The sequence below is a fragment of the Eubalaena glacialis genome, chromosome X, assembly GCF_028564815.1.
Source record: "Eubalaena glacialis isolate mEubGla1 chromosome X, mEubGla1.1.hap2.+ XY, whole genome shotgun sequence".
Taxonomy (NCBI): domain Eukaryota; kingdom Metazoa; phylum Chordata; class Mammalia; order Artiodactyla; family Balaenidae; genus Eubalaena; species Eubalaena glacialis.
This window is the reverse complement of record NC_083736.1, coordinates 86,371,251-86,390,075: the sequence shown is the minus strand read 5'-3', so window position 1 is coordinate 86,390,075 and position 18,825 is coordinate 86,371,251. Positions and strand designations below refer to the sequence as shown.

At 46.4% G+C, this 18,825-nt stretch overlaps 1 protein-coding gene across 1 annotated transcript; it reads right to left on the bottom strand.

The window, feature by feature from the left end:
* Nucleotides 1-14,050: 14,050 nt before the first annotated feature.
* LOC133082561 (uncharacterized protein CXorf49 homolog) lies at nucleotides 14,051-17,658 on the bottom strand. Its single transcript, XM_061179187.1, has 5 exons — nucleotides 16,405-17,658; nucleotides 15,596-15,752; nucleotides 14,989-15,065; nucleotides 14,676-14,721; nucleotides 14,051-14,091 (listed from the first exon to the last, which is right to left on the bottom strand). The coding sequence occupies exons 1-5, from the start codon at nucleotides 17,656-17,658 to the stop codon at nucleotides 14,051-14,053; spliced, it is 1,575 nt and encodes a 524-aa protein (XP_061035170.1).
* Nucleotides 17,659-18,825: the final 1,167 nt, after the last annotated feature.

Here is an 18,825-nt window from a genome sequence, read left to right as displayed (position 1 = left end):
CCGTGACCCTGGGACAACTTCCCTGGGAGAACACACGGCGTGCCTCAGGCTGGTGCAACGTCATGCTGGCCTCTGCCGCCGCAGGCTCGCCTCGCATTCTGCACCCCTCCCTCCCCGTGGCCTGAGTGAGCCAGAGCCCCCGAATCAGCTGCTCCTTTAACCCCATCCTATCTGAGTGAAGAACAGACGTCCTCAGGCAACCTACATGCAGAGGCGGGGCCAAATCCAAAGCTGAACCCCAGGAGCTGTGCAAACAAAGAAGAAAAAGGGAAATCTCTCCTAGCAGCCTCAGGAGGAGCAGATTAAATCTCCACAATCAACTTGATGTACGCTGCATCTGTGGAATGCCTGAATAGACAACGAATCATCCCAAATTGAGGAGGTGGATTTTGGGAGCAACGATATATATATATTTTGCCCTTTTTCTCTTTTTGTGAGTGTGTATGTGTATGCTTCTGTGTATGATTTTGTATGTATAGCTTTGCTTATACCATTTGTCCTAGGGTTCTGTCTGTCTGGTTTTTTTTTTTTTTTTTTAAGTATAGTTTTTAGCACTTGTTATCATTGGTGGATTTGTTTTTTGGTTTGGTTGCTCTCTTCTTTCTTTCTTTTTTTTCTTTTTTTATTGCTTAAAAATTTTTTTAATAATTATTTTTTATTTTAATAACTTTATTTTATTCTACTTTATTTTATTATATTAGATTTTATCTTCCTCTTTCTTTCTTTCTTTCTTTCTTTCTTGTCTCCCTTTTATTCTGAGCCATGTGGATGACAGGCTCTTGGTGCTCCAGCCAGGCATCAGGGCTGTGCCCCTGAGATGGGAGAGTCAAGTTCAGGACACTGGTCCACAAGAGACCTCCCAGCTCCACGTAATATCAAATGGCGAAAATTTCCCAGAGATCTCAATCTCAACGCCAAGACACAGCTCCATTCAACGACCAGCAAGCTACAGTGCTGGACACCCTATGCCAAACAACTACCAAGAGAGGAAAACAACCCCATCCATTAGCAGAGAGGCTGCCTAAAATCATAATAAGGCCACAGACACCCCAAAACACACCACCAGAGGTGGACCTGCCCACCAGAAACACAAGATCCAGCCTCATCCATCAGAACACAAGCACTAGTCCCCTCTACCAGGAAACCTACACAACCCACTGAACCAACCTTAGCCACCGGGGACAGACACCAAAAACAATGAGAACTACGAACCTGCAGCGTGTGAAAAGGACACCCCAAACACAGTAAGTTAAGCAAAATGAGAAGACAGAGAAACACACAACAGATGAAGGAGCAAGGCAAAAACCCACCACACATAACAAATGTAGAGGAAATAGGCAGTCTACCTGAAAAAGAATTCAGAATAATGATAGTAAAAATGATCCAAAATCTTGGAAATAGAATGGAGAAAATACAAGAAACGTTTCACAAGGACCTAGAAGAACTAAAGAGCAAACAAACAGTGATGAAGAACACAACAGATGAAATTAAAAATTCTCTAGAAGGGATCAATAGCAGAATAACTGAGGCAGAAGAACGAATAAGTGACCCGGAAGATGAAATAGTGGAAATAACTACTGCAGAGCAGAATAAAGACAATGAGAAGAATGAAAAGAATTGAGGACAGTCTCAGAGACCTCTGGGACAATATTAAACGCACCAACTTTCGAATTATAGGGGTCCCAGAAGAAGAAGAGAAAAAGAAAGAGACTGAGAAAATATTTGAAGAGATTATAGTTGAAAACTTCCCTAACATGGGAAAGGAAATAGTTAATCAAGTCCAGGAAGCACAGAGAGTCCCATACAGGATAAATCCAAGGAGAAACACGCCAAGACACATATTAATCAAACTATCAAAAATTAAATATAAAGAAAACATATTAAAAGCAGCAAGGGAAAAACAACAAATAACACACAAGGGTATCCCCATAAGGTTAACAGCTGACCTTTCAGCAGACACTCTGCAAGCCAGAAGGGAGTGGCAGGACATATTTAAAGTGATGAAGGAGAAAAACCTACAACCAAGATTGCTCTACACAGCAAGGGTCTCATTCAGATTTGATGGAGAAATTAAAACCTTTACAGACAAGCCAAAGCTAAGAGAAATCAGCACCACCAAACCAGCTCTACAACAAATGCTAAAGGAACTTCTCTAGGCAGGAAACACAAGAGAAGGAAAAGACCTACAGTAACAAACCCAAACAATTAAGAAAATGGTAATAGGAACATACATATCGATAATTACCTTAAATATAAATGGATTAAATGCTCCAACCAAAAGACATAGACTGGCTGAGTGGAACCAAAAACAAGACTCGTATATATGCTGTCTACAAGAGACCCATCTCAGACCTAGGGACACATACAGACTGAAAGTGAGGGGATGGAAAAAGATATTCCATGCAAATGGAAATCAAAAGAAAGCTGGAGTAGCAATTCTCATATCAGACAAAATAGACTTTAAAACAAACACTATTACAAGAGACAAAGAAGGACACTACATAATGATCAAGGTATCAATCCAAGAAGTAGACATAACAATTGTAAATATTTATGCACCCAACATAGGAGCACCTCAATACATAAGGCAAATACTAACAGCCATAAAAGGGGAAATCGACAGGAACAGAATCAGAGTAGGGGACTTTAACACCTCACTTTCACCAATGGACAGATCATCAAAAATGAAAATAAATAAGGAAACACAAGCTTTAAATGATACATTAAACAAGATGGACTTAATTGCTATTTATAGGACATTCCATCCAAGAACAACAGAATACACATTCTTCTCAAGTGCTCATGGAACATTCTCCAGGATAGATCATATCTTGGGTCACAAATCAAGCCTTGGTAAATTTAAGAAAATTGAAATCGTATCAAGTATCTTTTCCGACCACAACGTTATGAGACTAGATATCAATTACAGGAAAAAACCTGTAAAAAATACAAACACATGGAGGCTAAACAATACACTACTTAATAACCAAGAGATCACTGAAGAAATCAAAGAGGAAATCAAAAAATACATAGAAACAAACGACAATGAAAACACGATGGCCCAAAACCTATGGGATGCAGCAAAAGCAGTTCTAAGAGGGAAGTTTATAGCAATAAAATCCTACCTTAAGAAACAAGAAACATCTCAAGTAAACAACCTAAGCTTACACCTAAAGCATTAGAGAAAGAAGAACAAAGAACCCCCAAAGTTAGCAGAAGGAAAGAAATCATAAAGATCAGGTCAGAAATAAATGAAAAAGAAATGAAGGAAACGATAGCAAAGATCAATAAGACTAAAAGCTGGTTCTTTGAGAAGATAAACAAAATTGATAAACCATTAGCCAGACTCATCAAGAAAAAAAAGAAGATTCAAATCAATAGAATTAGAAATGAAAAAGGAGAAGTAACAACTGACACTGCAGAAATACAAAGGATCATGACAGATTACTACAAGCAACACTATGCCAATAAAATGGACAACCTGGAAGAAATGGACAAATTCTTAGAAATGCACAACCTGCCGAGACTGAACCAGGAAGAAATAGAAAATATGAACAGAGCAATCACAAGTACTGAAATTGAAACTGTGATTAAAAATCTCCCAACACACAAAAGCCCAGGACAAGATGGCTTCACAGGCGAATCCTATCAAACATTAGAGAAGAGCTAACACCTATCCTTTTCAAACTCTTCCAAAATATAGCAGAGGGAGGAACACTCCCAAACTCATTCTATGAGGCCACCATCACCCTGATACCGAAGCCAGACAAAGATGTCACAAAGAAAGAAAACTACAGGCCAATATCACTGATGAACATAGATGCAAAAATCCTCAACAAAATACTAGCAAACAGAATCCAACAGCACATTAAAAGGATCATACACCATGATCAAATGGGGTTCATCCCAGGAATACAAGGATTCTTCAATATACGCAAATCAATCAATGTGATACACCATATTAACAAATTGAAGGAGAAAAACCATATGATCATCTCAATAGATGCAGAGAAAGCTTTTGACAAATTCAACACCCATTTATGATAAAAACCCTCCAAAAAGTAGGCATAGAGGGAACTTTCCTCAACATATTAAAGGCCATATATGACAAACCCACAGTCAACATAATCCTCAATGGTGAAAAACTGAAACCATTTCCACTAAGATCAGGAACAAGACAAGGTTGCCCACTCTCACCACTATTATTCAACATAGTTTTGGAAGTTTTAACCACAGCAATCAGAGAAGTAAAAGAAATAAAAGGAATCCAAATTGGAAAAGAAGAAGTAAAGCTGTCACTGTTTGCAGATGACATGATACTATACATAGAGAATCCAAAAGATGCTACCAGAAAACTTCTAGAGCTAATCAATGAATTTGGTAAAGTAGCAGGATACAAAATTAATGTGCATAAATCTCTTGCATTCCTATACACTAATGATGAAAAATCTGAAAGTGAAATTAAGAAAACACTCCCATTTACCATTGCAACAAAAAGAATAAAATATCTAAGAATAAACCTACCTAAGGAGACAAAAGACCTGTATGCAGAAAACTCTAAGACACTGATGAAAGAAATTAAAAATGATACAAATAGATCGAGAGATATACCATGTTCTTGGATTGGAAGAATCAACATTGTGAAAATGACTCTACTACCCAAAGCAATCTACAGATTCAATGCAATCCCTATCAAACTACCACTGGCATTTTTCACAGAACTAGAACAAAAAATTTCACAGTTTGTATGGAAACACAAAAGACCCTGAATAGCCAAAGCTATCTTGAGAAAGAAAAACGGAGCTGGAGGAATCAGGCTCCCTGACTTCAGACTATACTACAAAGCTCCAGTAATCAAGACAGTAAGGTACTGGCACAGAAAGAGAAATATAGATCAATGGATCAGGATAGAATGCCCAGAGATAAACCCACGCACATATGGTCACCTTATCTTTGATAAAGGAGGCAAGAATATACAGTGAAGAAAAGACAGCCTCTTCAATAAGTGGTGCTAGGAAAACTGGACAGCTACATGTAAAAGAAAGAAATTAGAACACTCCATAGCACCGTACACAAAAATAAACTCAAAATGGATTAAAGACCTAAATGTAAGGCCAGACACTATCAAACTCTTAGAGGAAAACATAGGCAGAACACTCTATGACATAAATCACAGCAAGATTTTTTATGACCCACCTCCTAGAGAAATGGAAATAAAAACACAAATAAACAAATGGGAATAAAAAGAAAAATAAACAAATGTGACCTAATGAAACTTAAAAGCTTTTGCACAGCAAAGGAAACCATAAACAAGATGAAAAGACAAGAATGGGCAAAAATATTTGCAAATGAAGCAACTGACAAAGGATTAATCTCCAAAATTTACAAGCAGCTCATGCAGCTCAATATCAAAAAAACAAACAACCCAATCCAAAAATGGGCAGAAGTCCTAAATAGACATTTTTCCAAAGAAGATATAAAGATTGCCACCAGACACATGAAAGAATGCTCAACATCATTAATCATTAGAGAAATGCAAATCAAAACTACAATGAGATATCATCTCACACCGGTCAGAATGGCCATCATCAAAAAATCTAGAAACAATAAATGCTGGAGACGTTGTGGAGAAAAGGGAACCCTCCTGCACTGTTGATGGGAATGTAAATTGATACAGCCACTATGGAGAACAGTATGGAGGTTCCGTAAAAAACTAAAAATAGAACTACCATATGACCCAGCAATCCCACTACTGGGCATATACCCTAAGGAAACCATAATTCAAAAAGACACATGCACCCCAATGTTCATTGCAGCTCTATTTACAGTAGCCTGGACATGGAAGCAACCTAAGTGTCCATCAACAGATGAATGGAAAAAGAAGATGTGGCACATATATACAATGGAATATTACTCAGCCATAAAAAGAAACGAAATTGAGTTAATTGTAGTGAGGTGGATGGACCTACAGTCTGTCATAGAGAGTGAAGTAAGTCAGAAAGAGAAAAACGAATACCATATGCTAACACATATTTATGGAATCTAAAAAAACCAAAACAAAAAAAATGGTCATGAAGAACCTGGGGGCAAGACGGGAATAGAGACACAGTCCTACTAGAGAATGGACTTGAGGATACGGGGAGGGAGAAGGGTAAGCTGGGACAAAGTGAGAGAGTGGCATGGACATATATACAATACCAGACGTAAAATAGTTAGCTAGTGGGAAGGAGCCACATAGCACTGGGAGATCAGCTCGGTGCTTTTTTTTAAAAATAAATTTATTTATTTATTTATTTTTGGCTGTGTTGGGTCTTCGTTTCTGTGTGAGGGCTTTCTCTAGTTGTGGCAAGCAGGGGCCACTCTTCATCACGGTGCACGGGCTTCTCACTATTGCGGCCTCTCTTGTTGTGGAGCACAGGCTCCAGACGTGCAGGCTCAGTAGTTTTGGTGCACGGGCCTAGTTGCTCCGTGGCATGTGGGATCTTCCCAGACCAGGGCTCAAACCCGTGTCCCCTGCATTGGCAGGCAGATTCTCAACCACTGTGCCACCAGGGAAGCCCCAGCTCGGTGCTTTGTGACTATCTAAAGGGGTGGGATAGGGAGGTTGGGAGGGAGGGAGATGCAAGAGGGAAGAGATATGGGGACATATGTATATGTATAACTGATTCACTTTGTTATAAAGCAGAAAGTAACACACCATTGTAAAGCAATTATACTCCAATAAAGATGTTTAAAAAAATAAAAATATAAAAATTATTTTGTAATTTAATTTTTATTTTATATTGGAGTATAGTTAATTTACAATGTTGTGTTAGTTTCAGTTGTACGGGACAGTGATTCAGTTATACATATACATGTATCCATTCTTTTTCAGATTCTTTTTCCATATAGGTTATTACAGAATACTGAGTAGAGTTCCCTATGCTGTACAGTAGGTCCTTGTTACTATATGTATCTATTTTACATATAGTAGTGTGTATCTGTTAACCTCAAACTACTAATTTATCCCCCCCACCACAACATTTCCATTTGGTAATCATAAGTAGGTTTTTGAAGTCTGTGAGTCTGCTTCTGTTTTGTAAATAAGTTCATTTATATCATTTTTTAGATTCCACATATAAGTGATATCATATGTTATTTGTCTTTCTTTGTCTGACTTACTTCACTTAGTATGATAATCTCTAGGTCCATCCATGTTGCTGCAAATGGCATTATTTCATTCTTCTTTACGCTTGAGTAATATTCCATTGTATACATGTACCACATGATTTTTTTTTTTTTTTTGGCTGCGTTGGGTCTTCATTGTGGCACGTGGGCTTTTTCTAGTTGTGGCAAGCAGGGGCTACTCTTTGTTGCGGTGCGACACATTAGAATTAGAATATTAGAGAATGTTCTAATTCGCTAGAAGAGAATTAGAACATTCTCTTCTCATTGTGGTGGCTTCTCTTGTGAAGCACAGGCTCTAGGGCGCACGGGCTTAAGTAGTCGTGGCCTGTGGGCTCTAGAGCGCAGGCTCAGTAGTTGTGGTGCAAGGGCTTAGTTGCTCCATGGCATGTAGGGTCTTCCCGGAGCAGGGATTGAACCCGTGTCCCCTGCATTGACAGGCAGGTTCTTAACCGCTGTGCCACCAGGGAAGTCCTATACCACATATTCTTTATCCACTCCTCTGTCAATGGACATTTAGGTAGCTACTATGTCTTGGCTATTGTAAATAGTGCTGCAGTGAACATTGGGGTGCATGTATCTTTTCGAATTATGGTTTTCTCTGGATATATGCCCAGGAGTGGGATTGCTGGATCATATGGTAGTTCTATTTTTAGTTTTTTAAGGAAACTCCATACTGTTCTCCACAGTGGTTGTACCAATTTACATTCCCACCAACAGTGTAGGATGGTTCCCTTTTCTCCACACCTCCTCCAGCATTTATTGTTTGTAGACTTTTTGATGATGGCCATTCTGATGGGTATGAGGTGATACCTCATTGTAGTTTTGATTTGCATTTCTCTAATAATTAGTGATGCTGTGATCTTTTCATATGCTTTTTGGCCATCTGTATGTCTTCTTTGAAAAAATCTCTATTTAGATCTTCTGTCCATCTTTTTGATTGGGTCATTTGGGTTTTTTTTTATAATAAGCTGCATGAGCTGTTTGTATATTTTGGAGATTAATCCCTTGTCGGTTGCTTCCTTTGCAAATATTTTCTCCCATTCTGTGGGTTTTATTCCCTTTGTTTATGGTTTCCTTTGCTGTGCAAAAGCTTTTAAGTTTAATTAGGTCCCATTTGTTTATATTTGTTTTTATTTTCATTACTCTAGGGGGTGGATCCAAAAGCATATTGCTGTGCTTTATGTCAAAGAGTGTTCTGCCTGTGTTTTCCTCTAAGAGTTTTATAGTATCTGGTGTTATATTTAGGTCTTTAATCCATTTTGAGTTTATTTTTTTGTATGGTGTTAGAGAATGTTGTAATTTCATTCTTTTACATGTAGCTGTCCAGTTTTCCCAGCACCATTTATTGAAGAGGCTGTCTTTTCTCCATTGTATATTCTTGCCTTCTTTATTGTAGAGTAATTGACCATAGGTGTATGGGTTTATTTCTGGGCCTTCTAGCCTGTTCCATTGATCTATATTTCTGTTTCTGTGCCATTACCATACTGTTTTGATTATTGTAGTGTTGTAGAATAGTCTGAAGTCAGGGAGCCTGATTCCTCCAGCTCTGTTGTTCTTTCTCAGGATAGCTTTGGCTATTTGGGTCTTTTGTGTTTCCATACAAGTTAAAATTTTTTTTGTTCTAGTTCTGTAAAAAATACCATTGGTAGTTTGATAGGGATTGCACTGAATTAGTAGATTGCCTTGGGTAGTATAGTCATTTTGACAATATTGATTCTTCCAATCCAAGAACATGGTATATCTTTCCATCTGTTTGTGTCACCTTTGATTTCTTTCATTAGTGTCTTATAGATTTCAGAGTACAGGTCTTTTGTCTCCCTAGGTAGGTTTATTCCTTGGTATTTTATTCTTTTTGATGTGATGGTAAATGGGATTGTTTGTTTAATTTCTCTTTCTGATCTTTCATTGTTAGCATATAGAAATGCAAGAGATTTCTGTGTATTAATTTTGTATCCTGTAACTTTATCATATTCATTGATGAGCTGTAGTAGTTTTCTGGTAGCATCTTTAGGATTTTCTATGTATAGTATTATGTCATCTGTAAACAGTGACAGTTTTACTTCTTCTTTTCCAATTTGGATTCCTCTTATTTCTTTTTCTTCTCTGATTGCTGTGGCTAGGACTTCCAAAACTATGTTGAATAAAAGTGGTGGGAGTGGACATCCTTGTCTTGTTCCTGATCTTAAAAGAAATGCTTTCAGCTTTTCACAATTGAGTATGATGTTAGCTGTGGGTTTGTCATATATGGTTTTTATTATGTTGAGATAGGTTCCCTCAATGCCCACTTTCTGGAGAGTTTTTATCATAAATGGGTGTTGAATTTTGTCAAAAGCTTTTTCTGCATCTATTGAGATGATCATATGGTTTTTATTCTTCTGTTTGTTAATGTGGTGTATCACACTGATTGATTTGTGTATACTGAAAAATTCTTGCATTCCTGGGATAAATTCCACTTGATCATGGTGTATGATCCTTTTAATGTAGTGTTGGATTTGGTTTCCTAGTATTTTGTTGAGGATTTTTGTGCCTATGGTTATCAGTGATATTGGCCTGTAATTTTCTTTTCTTTTCTTTTTTCTTTTGTGGTATCTTTGTCTGCTTTTGGTATCAGGGTGATATGGTGGTCTCGTAGAATGAGTATGAGAGTGTTCCTTCCTCTGCAATTTTTTGGAATAGTTTCAGAAGGATAGGTGTTGACTCTTCTCTAAATGTTTGCTAGAATTTGCCCATGAAGCCAGCTATCTGGTCCTGGGCTTTTGTATGCTGGAAGTTTTTAAATCACAGTTTCAATTTCAGTACTTGTGATTGGTCTGTTCCTATTTTGTATTTCTTCCTGTTTCAGTCTTGGAAGGTTGTAGCTTTCTAATAATTTGTCCATTTCTTCTAGGTTGTCCATTTTATTGGCATATAGTTGCTTGTAGTAGTCTCTTATGATCCTTTGTATTTCTGTGGTGTCAGTTGTAACACCTCCTTTTTCATTTCTAATTTTATTGAGTCCTCTCCCTTTTTTCCTTGATGAGTCTGGCTAAAGGTTTATCAATTTTTTTTATCTCTTCAAAGAACTAACTTTTAGTTTCATTGATCTTTTCTATTGCTTTCTTCATCTCTATTTATTTCTCCTCTGATCTTTATGATTTCTTTCCTTCTATTAACTTTGGGTTTTCTTTTTCCTTTCTCTAGTTGCTTTAGGTAACCTTAGGTTGTTTCTTTGAGATTTTTTCTGTTTCCTGAGGTAAGATTGCATTGCTATAAAATTCCCTCTTAGAACTGCTTTTGCTGCATCCCATAGGTTTTGGATCGTTGTGTCTTCCTTTTCATTTGTCTCTAGGTATTTTTTGTTTTCCTCTTTGATTTCCTCGGTGATCCATTTGTTGTTTAGTAACATATTGCTTAGCCTCCATCTGTTTGTTTCTTTCTACAGTTTTTTTATTCCTGCAGTTGAATTCTACTTTTTATAATTTTTTTAATAATATGGGATTATTGAGATATAAGTTACATACAAGGTCTATGAGCCTCTATAAACACATTCTGTTACAGAACCACCACCACAATCAAAACAAAAAGCATTTTCATCAGCCCCAAAATTGCTTCATGCTCTTTGGTAGTTTAACGCCTTGTCTCAACCCCCAGACCCAGGCAACCACCAATCTGTTTTCTATCCCTATAGTTTGGCCTTCTCAAGAATGTGAAATAAATGGAATCAGGCAGTATGTAGACTTATCCATTTGGATTCCTTCACAGAAAGGGACACATAGGGGACTTCTGGATGGGCAATGTACCTCTCCATCAACTGAGTATAGTTACATGGAGTGATCAGTTAATAATTATTTGTCTAATTAAGGGCTTATGGTCTCTACAATGTGCATGTGTGGTGTGTTTGATTTATATTTAATTCAATGTAATTTGTCTTTTATATCTTTGGAAGGGTAATTTTATTAAATAGCAATTGTAAAACCTTTAAGAGAAAGTGAATGATTGATTACTGTAAAAGTCAGGCCGGCGGGTGCATCAAAAGGACAAAAGAGGGGGCTTGGACAGAGGAGGATCCAAAACTACCAGCCTGGCATCCACCTGTGTCTGAGTGGTATTACCAGGACTTCAACACTGCACAAGCACAGGGGGCACCAAGCACACTGCAGTCATTTGAATGCTGCACGCTGGAATCATGCAGGGACAGCCCACATGGCAACCCAGGCAGCCCCAATGTGCCTGGCTGGACCCGGCCAATGCAGGTGAGAGTCTCCCCACCTTAATTCAGCTGAGTAGCAGCCTTTATTGCACCTGCAAGCTTAACCCCCTGCTACCATGCAAGGTAACATATAAGCCAAGAGCAGGGATTAGGATTTGGACATCTTTGGGCATGATTACTCTGCCCACCACACCCAGCTCCCTCTCCAGGGCTCACCTACACCTACCTTCTTTGTTTGTATCAGTTCCCCCCAAGAGTCAGAGAGAGCAGTTGGCCTGTGGTTGGGCTGGTGCTGGTGCGGAGTGGGTGGGGTGGGGAGGGGGCATCTTCCCAGTAATTGGGCAGGGAGCAGAAGCAGGCAGGATGGGGCCTAGGGCTCTCCAGGCCAGCCGCCACTGTCTCCCAGGCTGGAGAAGGGGCTTGAGGGGAAAGGCAAATGGGGTGAACTGAATGAGGGCGGGGTTCTGACCTCCTGCTACCCACGGGGGCCCAGATGTATGACCTGCCACTATTTCCCTCTGGAACTGGAAAGCTCAGGGCCAAGCCACAGCTTGTGATATACATGTTTCCAGCAACATTTTTCTGCGGTAGTTGGTCAGAACACGGAACAGAGAGATTGTGTGCTCAGTGGAGGGAAGGGAGGCAGGGAAAATGCATCACCAAGGGTTGAGGTCACGCCCTCCCATGTCACCTCCCTTTCAACAAGCTTCTCTATTTCCTCACACTGGTGACCACAGCCCCGAGAACCCCTCTGCCGACAGGCGGTGCTGGTGCTGGTGCTGGACTTCTCCCCGGGCACAAGTTGCCTGCACGTCTCGGTGAGCAGAAACCTCAGCTGGAAGGTCTCTGCCAAACTTAGTTACGCAGACAGCAGCGAGATGTGCTACACCGCCAAGCAATAACCACTGGATCAGGTTCAGGGTCAAAGCTGTAAACTAAGCAGTCAAGCCCACCTTCTCCAGGGAGGGGTTTGAGTGGAAGGATTCAGTCCCAGGAACGTTCTTTTCTGACCCTGAGGTCTGTGACTGTCCCATCCCACATGTGGTCTGTCCACCTGAGCTCATGCCATGAACTCTGGAAGCGAGTCAGGGTGAGAATATGGGGGAAGGGTGGACCCAAGTGCTCCCCATTGTCCAGGTGCAGTCACTCCTTACTTCCCATCCTCACCGCGCCCATCCCGCCCCTGTCCCCGGTAGCTCATGTTGGGTGGTCTCATATATGGGTCCCCTGATTCTAAGATGAGCTACTCTGAGGAGCCACCCTTCCCAATCTCATTCCATCCACACCCACAGTAGTTGTCAGACATCACAGGGTCACAGAGTAGGATCGAGAGCCTCCTGCAGCGAATCCAACATTTTGAGCATCCCGACACCCTGTCGTGGGGTTTGGTGACTTCTGCATCACCCCCCTCCTATGTTTTGGGAATTTAACGACAACCCTTGAACAAAACAGATCCGACCCTTGCCTTTGCTCATTCAATGCCTTACAGAACCTGGACCAGCCTCTACTCCCTTTACTCCCTGAATCACATCTTTCTCCCTCGAGGGAGATTATCCCTGATTACTTTTATTCACACACAGGGACACACAGTCACCAACCTGGAATGTCCTATCTACCATCATACCCCCTTTTGTGTAGTAAAACACCGGTCTTTCGGGAAGGGTGTCAGGCAGAACCACCCTCGCCTCACTCAAACACAAATCTGTCCCTCTGAGTCTCAGGCTGGTACAGCCCTGGGTCCCGGCTGAGGGAAGGAAGTGCTCCCCAACCTCCAGTGAGGGGGAAATCGAACATGGAGTTCAGACTCAATCTCGTGTGTCCTAAAGAGGCAGTCTGGGAGATTGAGCTGGGACACGGAAATATCATTTCCAGGAAAATCTGTGTCATGGGGCGGGTGGAAGAGTATTTGACGGGGACCATGCAAGAACACAGACCTACTAACCACACTTGCCATAGAACCTGACGGGCCAATTTCCACTCCAGGGTATAGAGACGACCAGGCTGGAGGAGGGTGGTCAGCTGGCTAGGGCAGGGACGATGTGAAAGCTTCCAGATTGGAGCTCTGGAAGGGGGTCATGAGTTCCTGCTGGTGGGGAGGGGGAATGGCAGAGATGAATGGGAACCGCCAGACCCCAAAGGAGGAGGGGGGTTTGGAGAGAACTAGAAGAGGGCCTTCGGGGGAAAGGGAGGACGTGCCAATGTGGCCTGGCAGAGCACACACAGGACCCAGACCTGGGGCACTCCGCTGGCTTGACTGCAGGGATGGTAGCAGAGGCTGGCCCAGAGTCCCCACCACAGGATGCCAGAGATACTGTTCTGGAAAAGGCTCTGATGTGGAGCAGCGCCCCGCCCCGGCCCCCTACCCCTACCCCTACCCCTACCCCTAACCCTCCAGAGAGAAGGCAGAACACAGAATATGAGAGGTACTTTAATTGGAAACTGCTGTGAAACTGGGGCGGGGCGGGGGCAAAAAAACAAGGGGGAGAGGAAGCCCTAGCTGAGGCAGAACAGGAGGGAACGAGCTTGGCCACAGCTCCCGGGCCCCAAAGGTACCAGCTGCTCCTCTTGCAGGAAGACGCTGGGCTCAACCTGTGAAACAGCGGAGTCAGGGAAGAGCCTCAAGCCAGGGCCAGCCCCCAGCCCTGCTCAACAGCCAGGACTGTGGGAAGGGGTACGGTGTGTGTAACACTCACTTCAAAGGGTCTGGAACTTGTCAGCCAGGTACTGCATGGCGGCTGCAACAGGGACAGGCATTAGCAGGCGCTCCAGACAGAGGGATATAGAAGCCCGTCCCCCTATCCCCGTGAGGAACCGCCTAGCCCTGCAACCTGAAACCCCCTCCAGACCCGACGCAAAGAGCTCTGGGCCTGATCACTCCCCACCACCCGAATTGAATGTGGAACCGGTTCCTAAAGGGAAACAAAATGTGCCAGCAGCTCTCATGCTGTGGGCCGTGCCACAACCAGTCAGAACTCGTCACACAAACAAACAAACAATCCAACAAGAACCTTAGAAGCCACACCAAGCAGCAGTTCAAGGGAAAAATCAACGAGGCATCTCTAAAAGTCCGATCAGAAGGAGATTCCCTAGGACTGGTCTGGTTGGCAAAGTGTGCATGCAGTCCAGACAGTACTTTGCTACTTGTACACACGCCCAGCTGTACATGCACAGCCGGCTCCAGGGCCAGGCCTGCTAGGTTCTCCTCCCCACAGGGATGTTGGTCCCTGCGAGGCCGACTGCACCTGCAGCCCACCCCCACCCCAGGTGCCCACCCGGGTTCTGCACTAAGACACCGCTCTCCGTCCCTGGTTCCTCATACCAAGTTGCTCCTTAAGGTCGTCTATTTCTCTCTGTAGCACGAGACACTAGGCCAGCAGACACAGGAGGAAGAGAAATGATTAGTATACTCTGGCCTCCTCTCTCCTCCACCTTCTCCTCTCCCCAGGGCCCTCCATCCCAAAGCCGGGTGGCTAAACTGGCAAGGGCTCCTCAGTGGAAAGGAGGTGGGCTCCCTCCGTGGGGTACGCGATGGGGGCAGGGGAGGGGGGGCCCCACACATGTCAGTTGAACTTGGACCCAGATCCCACCCTCGACTTTGGGCCTGCATTTCCAGGAGCCAGAGGAAGCATTACCCAAGGACAGCCCGGCGTTCCCAGTGGCTGCTGCTGCCTTTCCGGTCTTGGGGGATGGTCAAGTGGCTCCCGGTCACCTGAGAGGGAAAGGACACACAATCCAGCTTCCCAGGCTCCCAGTGAGGTGGAAAGGGCCAAGCGGGGTCTAACGTGAGGTGAGGCAGCACCACCCTCCGCTGGCAACAAGCCGCCCCTGCTCTGCCCAGCAGCCCGAACCTTCTCTCTGGGCCTGCCTCCCCTGTTCCCCGGGGGCAGCCATTTCACCACCGTGATCCCCAAAGACTGTGGCTCTGGATTCGACCCTCTCAGAGCTGCAGCCACAGCCAGCACGTGGGAGAGCAATGTGGGCGAACAGGACTTAACAGAAAAGGCTGTTCCCCTGCAAGTCTACACCCGGAGGAGCTGTTTGGGGGCACTGCCACCGATCACCCTGGCCGCACAAACCCCACACAGAGGATGATGTGGCTCAAGGCCAGCCCTGCCAGCACCCCGTCTCCTGTGGGAGAAGCTGCCTGGGAGCAAGGCTGTGCCCCCAGCAGAGACAGAGCCAGAGGTTTCTGTCCTCAACCCCTCTCCCCTCCCCTCATATCAAACCCACGACACTCACCTGAGGGGACAGGCCCCCTGGGCATGACTTCTCCCTGGTTCAGGGCCAAGGGCTCTGAGTTTCCTGGATCTTGGGGGCCTCTGGTGTTGAGGTCGCCACTGCTGGCTTTTCCACGATGCATGCGTGGAAAAGATGTGCCTGGCCTGTGAGTTGGCAGCTGAAACAAGAATTTCTCACCGATTTGGACTAAGGATGTGTATGTGTGTGTGTGTGTGTGTGTGTGTGTGTGTGTGTGTGTGAGACAGAGAGAGAGAGAGAGAGAGAGAGTTGTGTGATTCGGGGCCGGGGTGAGGCAGGGAATTGGGAAGGGAATTGAAAGGCTGATCTCATTAGCACTTTCTCCCTCAGTCAGCCCCAGGCCAGCAAGCAGAGCTGATCTAGGGACAACAGTGGGGCACTGAGAAAGCCCAGGCCCCCTGCAAGGAAGGTCTGGGGAACAGCTAGGAAGTAGGATTCAGGAAGCTGGTGAGTCTAAATACTGAGGCTTTTCGGGGAAGCTTTTAAGGGATCCCCCGACCCAATTCAGCTACCAGCCCTCCCTTCCACCCCAGCCCCAGTCTCGCAGAGGAGGCTGGAAACAGGCCAAGGGTGGAGAACCGGGCCCAGCACACCCGAAGTGCTACCTTAATGTTTGTCCCTAGTAAAAGGAGCCCGATCTGGCATCCTAATGACCCAGTGACCGAGGGGCACCCAATGACGACCCCTGAGGGATGGACAGAGGCAGCATGGGTGAAGACGTGTGTCCTGGGGGCGGTTGGAGCGGAGGGGGGGGGAAGAGTGGGCAGAGAGGAGGAGCATGGCCTACTCACTTGGCCCTTTGGGGCTGGGTCTCTATTTGGGTCCTTATCTTCTCCCGCCACCGCCTCAGACTCCCTTGCCCGCCTGGCCACGGATTTCTTCCCAGCACCGGTGTGCTTGGACTGTTTGGTTCCCGAAGGGACCAAGGTATACCTCTTGGATCTCCCAAGCAGCGGAATACCAGAGATTGGGGGCAAGGTGGCCGGTTCCAGGGGAGTTGCCGAGATTCGCTCTCCCCCGGAAGGGAAGGTTGTCCCCAGGGCAAGTTTGGAGGCTCCCCCGAGGGATTTCTTCTCCTGGGCCCCCTTCTTCCTAGGAGTGACCCGCGGCAGGCCACCTGCAGCAGCAGCAGCAGCAGCAGCAGCTCCCGGGTAGCTGGACCTGCTGCCCCCCTTCCCCCAGAGCACACTCCGCATTTTCTTAGGGGAAGAGATGCCCTGCTCTCCCACAGCCTGCGTTTCCATAACCGAAGTGAGTCCTCGCGGAGCCGAGGACAGGGAAGAGCCTCGCACGTGAAGGAAATTCTCCCTGACTTGGAAATTCGAGTGTCTGGGAGTGTCCCCGGGATCCTCGGGTCTGCTGGGCTCGGCCTGGCCTCCTCCTCTGGGGTAAGTGCTCACCGTCATCAGCTGTGTCTCACTGAACCCATCGGAGGACTCGGGGTTGGACAGCAGCCAGGCCAGGCCTTCCTCGGGGAGCCGCTGGCGATCCGCAGCCACGTTCAACCTACGCTTAGGGCCTCTCTTAGGGTTCCCCCAGGCCCGGCCCGCTTCGAGCCCACCGAGGTGGAGAGGGCCGGCCGGAGCCGGCGGCGCTTCCCCACAGCTCTGGGTGGGCGCTCCTCGACCGCCGGGACCCGCCTCGAGGCCGGCCCACACGGCGGACACTTCGAAGGCGGCGCAGCTCTCCGGGGACGGGTGTCTGCGGACGCCCAGCACGTGCCGGGCGGCCAGCTGCAGCAGGATGGCCGCCGCAGACTCCTCGTCCAGGTCCAGGAGGTCCCTCGTGTCGTCAGCCGGGGAGCCAGGTCGGCCTTCGCGGCCCCACAGCACCGACCCTCCCGCTTCCAGCATCTCCCGCTCCGACTGGAAGCCCTCGGGGTCCGGGAAGCCGCCCCCGCCCTCGCCGCTCCGCGGCTCCCCGGGCTCGGGGCCTGGGTCGGGTCCCCGCGGGACTGCGGGGCCGGCCGGGCCGACGCCGGCCCGCTCCCCGCCCTCTGGGCCGAAACCCGTTCCCCACACAGACACCTCATCAGGGGAGCTCATGTCGCGACCCTGGCGGCGCCGGAACCGGGGCGACGGTCGATGGCCCGAGTCGCGGTCGCGGTCGCGGTCACGGCGGGCGAGGCGGGCGGCGCTCAGAGGGCAGCGGCAGCCACCTCAGCCGCCGCACGAGCTCGCCTCAAACGAGACGACGCGCGGCTTCCAGCGCGCCTCCCACGCCCGCGCCGCGGCCTCCTCATTGGTCCGGGCCCCGCCAACCAGCGGGCGCCTTGTTCGCCCGCCCCCTCAAGGCCTAACCAATGGGGTCGAGGGCCTCTTGTTTGCCCCCAAGCCCCTGGGCGGTCCGGGCAGTGCGCTGGTGAAGGGGATGGTGGGAGTGCCTCCCTCTGTCAAGCCTCTCGGCCCGCCTCCTCCTGTCCCGCCTCCCCTTTCCGGTTAGAGTCACAGCTCTGAGCCTCCGTTTCCCATCTACACAGGGGGTCGGTGAGTGAGGGCGCCGGGCTCCATGGGTGGTGAGGATGAAACGTCAAGATGGAGGCGCTGGACGCCTAGCACGCGCCGAAAGCATTTGCCAGCCTCCCTTCCACCGCAAGCCTTACGACCCAACAGGAGAATGGGCACAGGAGTCCCGCAGTCAGTGATCAGGGGTCGGCCAGAGAGCAAAGGGATCGTATTTTCGTTCTGTAAGGTCTCTGTCTCAACTGCTCCATCAAATGTGGCTCAGCAAACGTTATTGGCAGGCGGGTTTGGCGGACAGACTGGGGTTGGCGGACAGACTGGGGTTGGCCTCGCTCCATCAGCCCTTCCCCCGCTCTGAGGCAAATTCAAAGAAGAGGAAATCGCGGTGGCCAGTTACACCCCAAAAGATGCTCCCCACCGCTGATCCTGGAGATGTGAACTAAAACCACGAATCGGGTTTCACACACTAGGTTGACAACCTTCAAAGAGCTTAACCATTGCGAGGGTGGGAGAGGTTAGAAGCAAACCCCTGTGGCGGTGGTGCAAGAGATCCATGTGGGAGGTAATCTGGCAGAATCCATTGAAAGCAACTTAGTGCCAGCACGGACTCTGTGCCTGGCACTCTTCTAAGCGCTGGGCATAAATAGTAATGCATCCGCGTGACACGCCTAGAACTATAGTACCAACTATTACTGGCCTCTTACCGGTGAGGAAACAGGCACTGAGAGGTTCAGCCACTGGCCCAAGGTC

Coding starts and splice junctions, on each gene's coding strand:
- LOC133082561 (XM_061179187.1), bottom strand. CDS start 17,658: ATGAGCTCCCCTGATGAGGTGTCTGTGTGGGGAACGGGTTTCGGCCCA. Junction 15,753..16,404: donor ACCCAGCCCCAAAGGGCCAA/GTGAGTAGGCCA, acceptor TTCTTGTTTCAG/CTGCCAACTCACAGGCCAGG. Junction 14,092..14,675: donor CGACCTTAAGGAGCAACTTG/GTATGAGGAACC, acceptor TCCCTGTTGCAG/CCGCCATGCAGTACCTGGCT.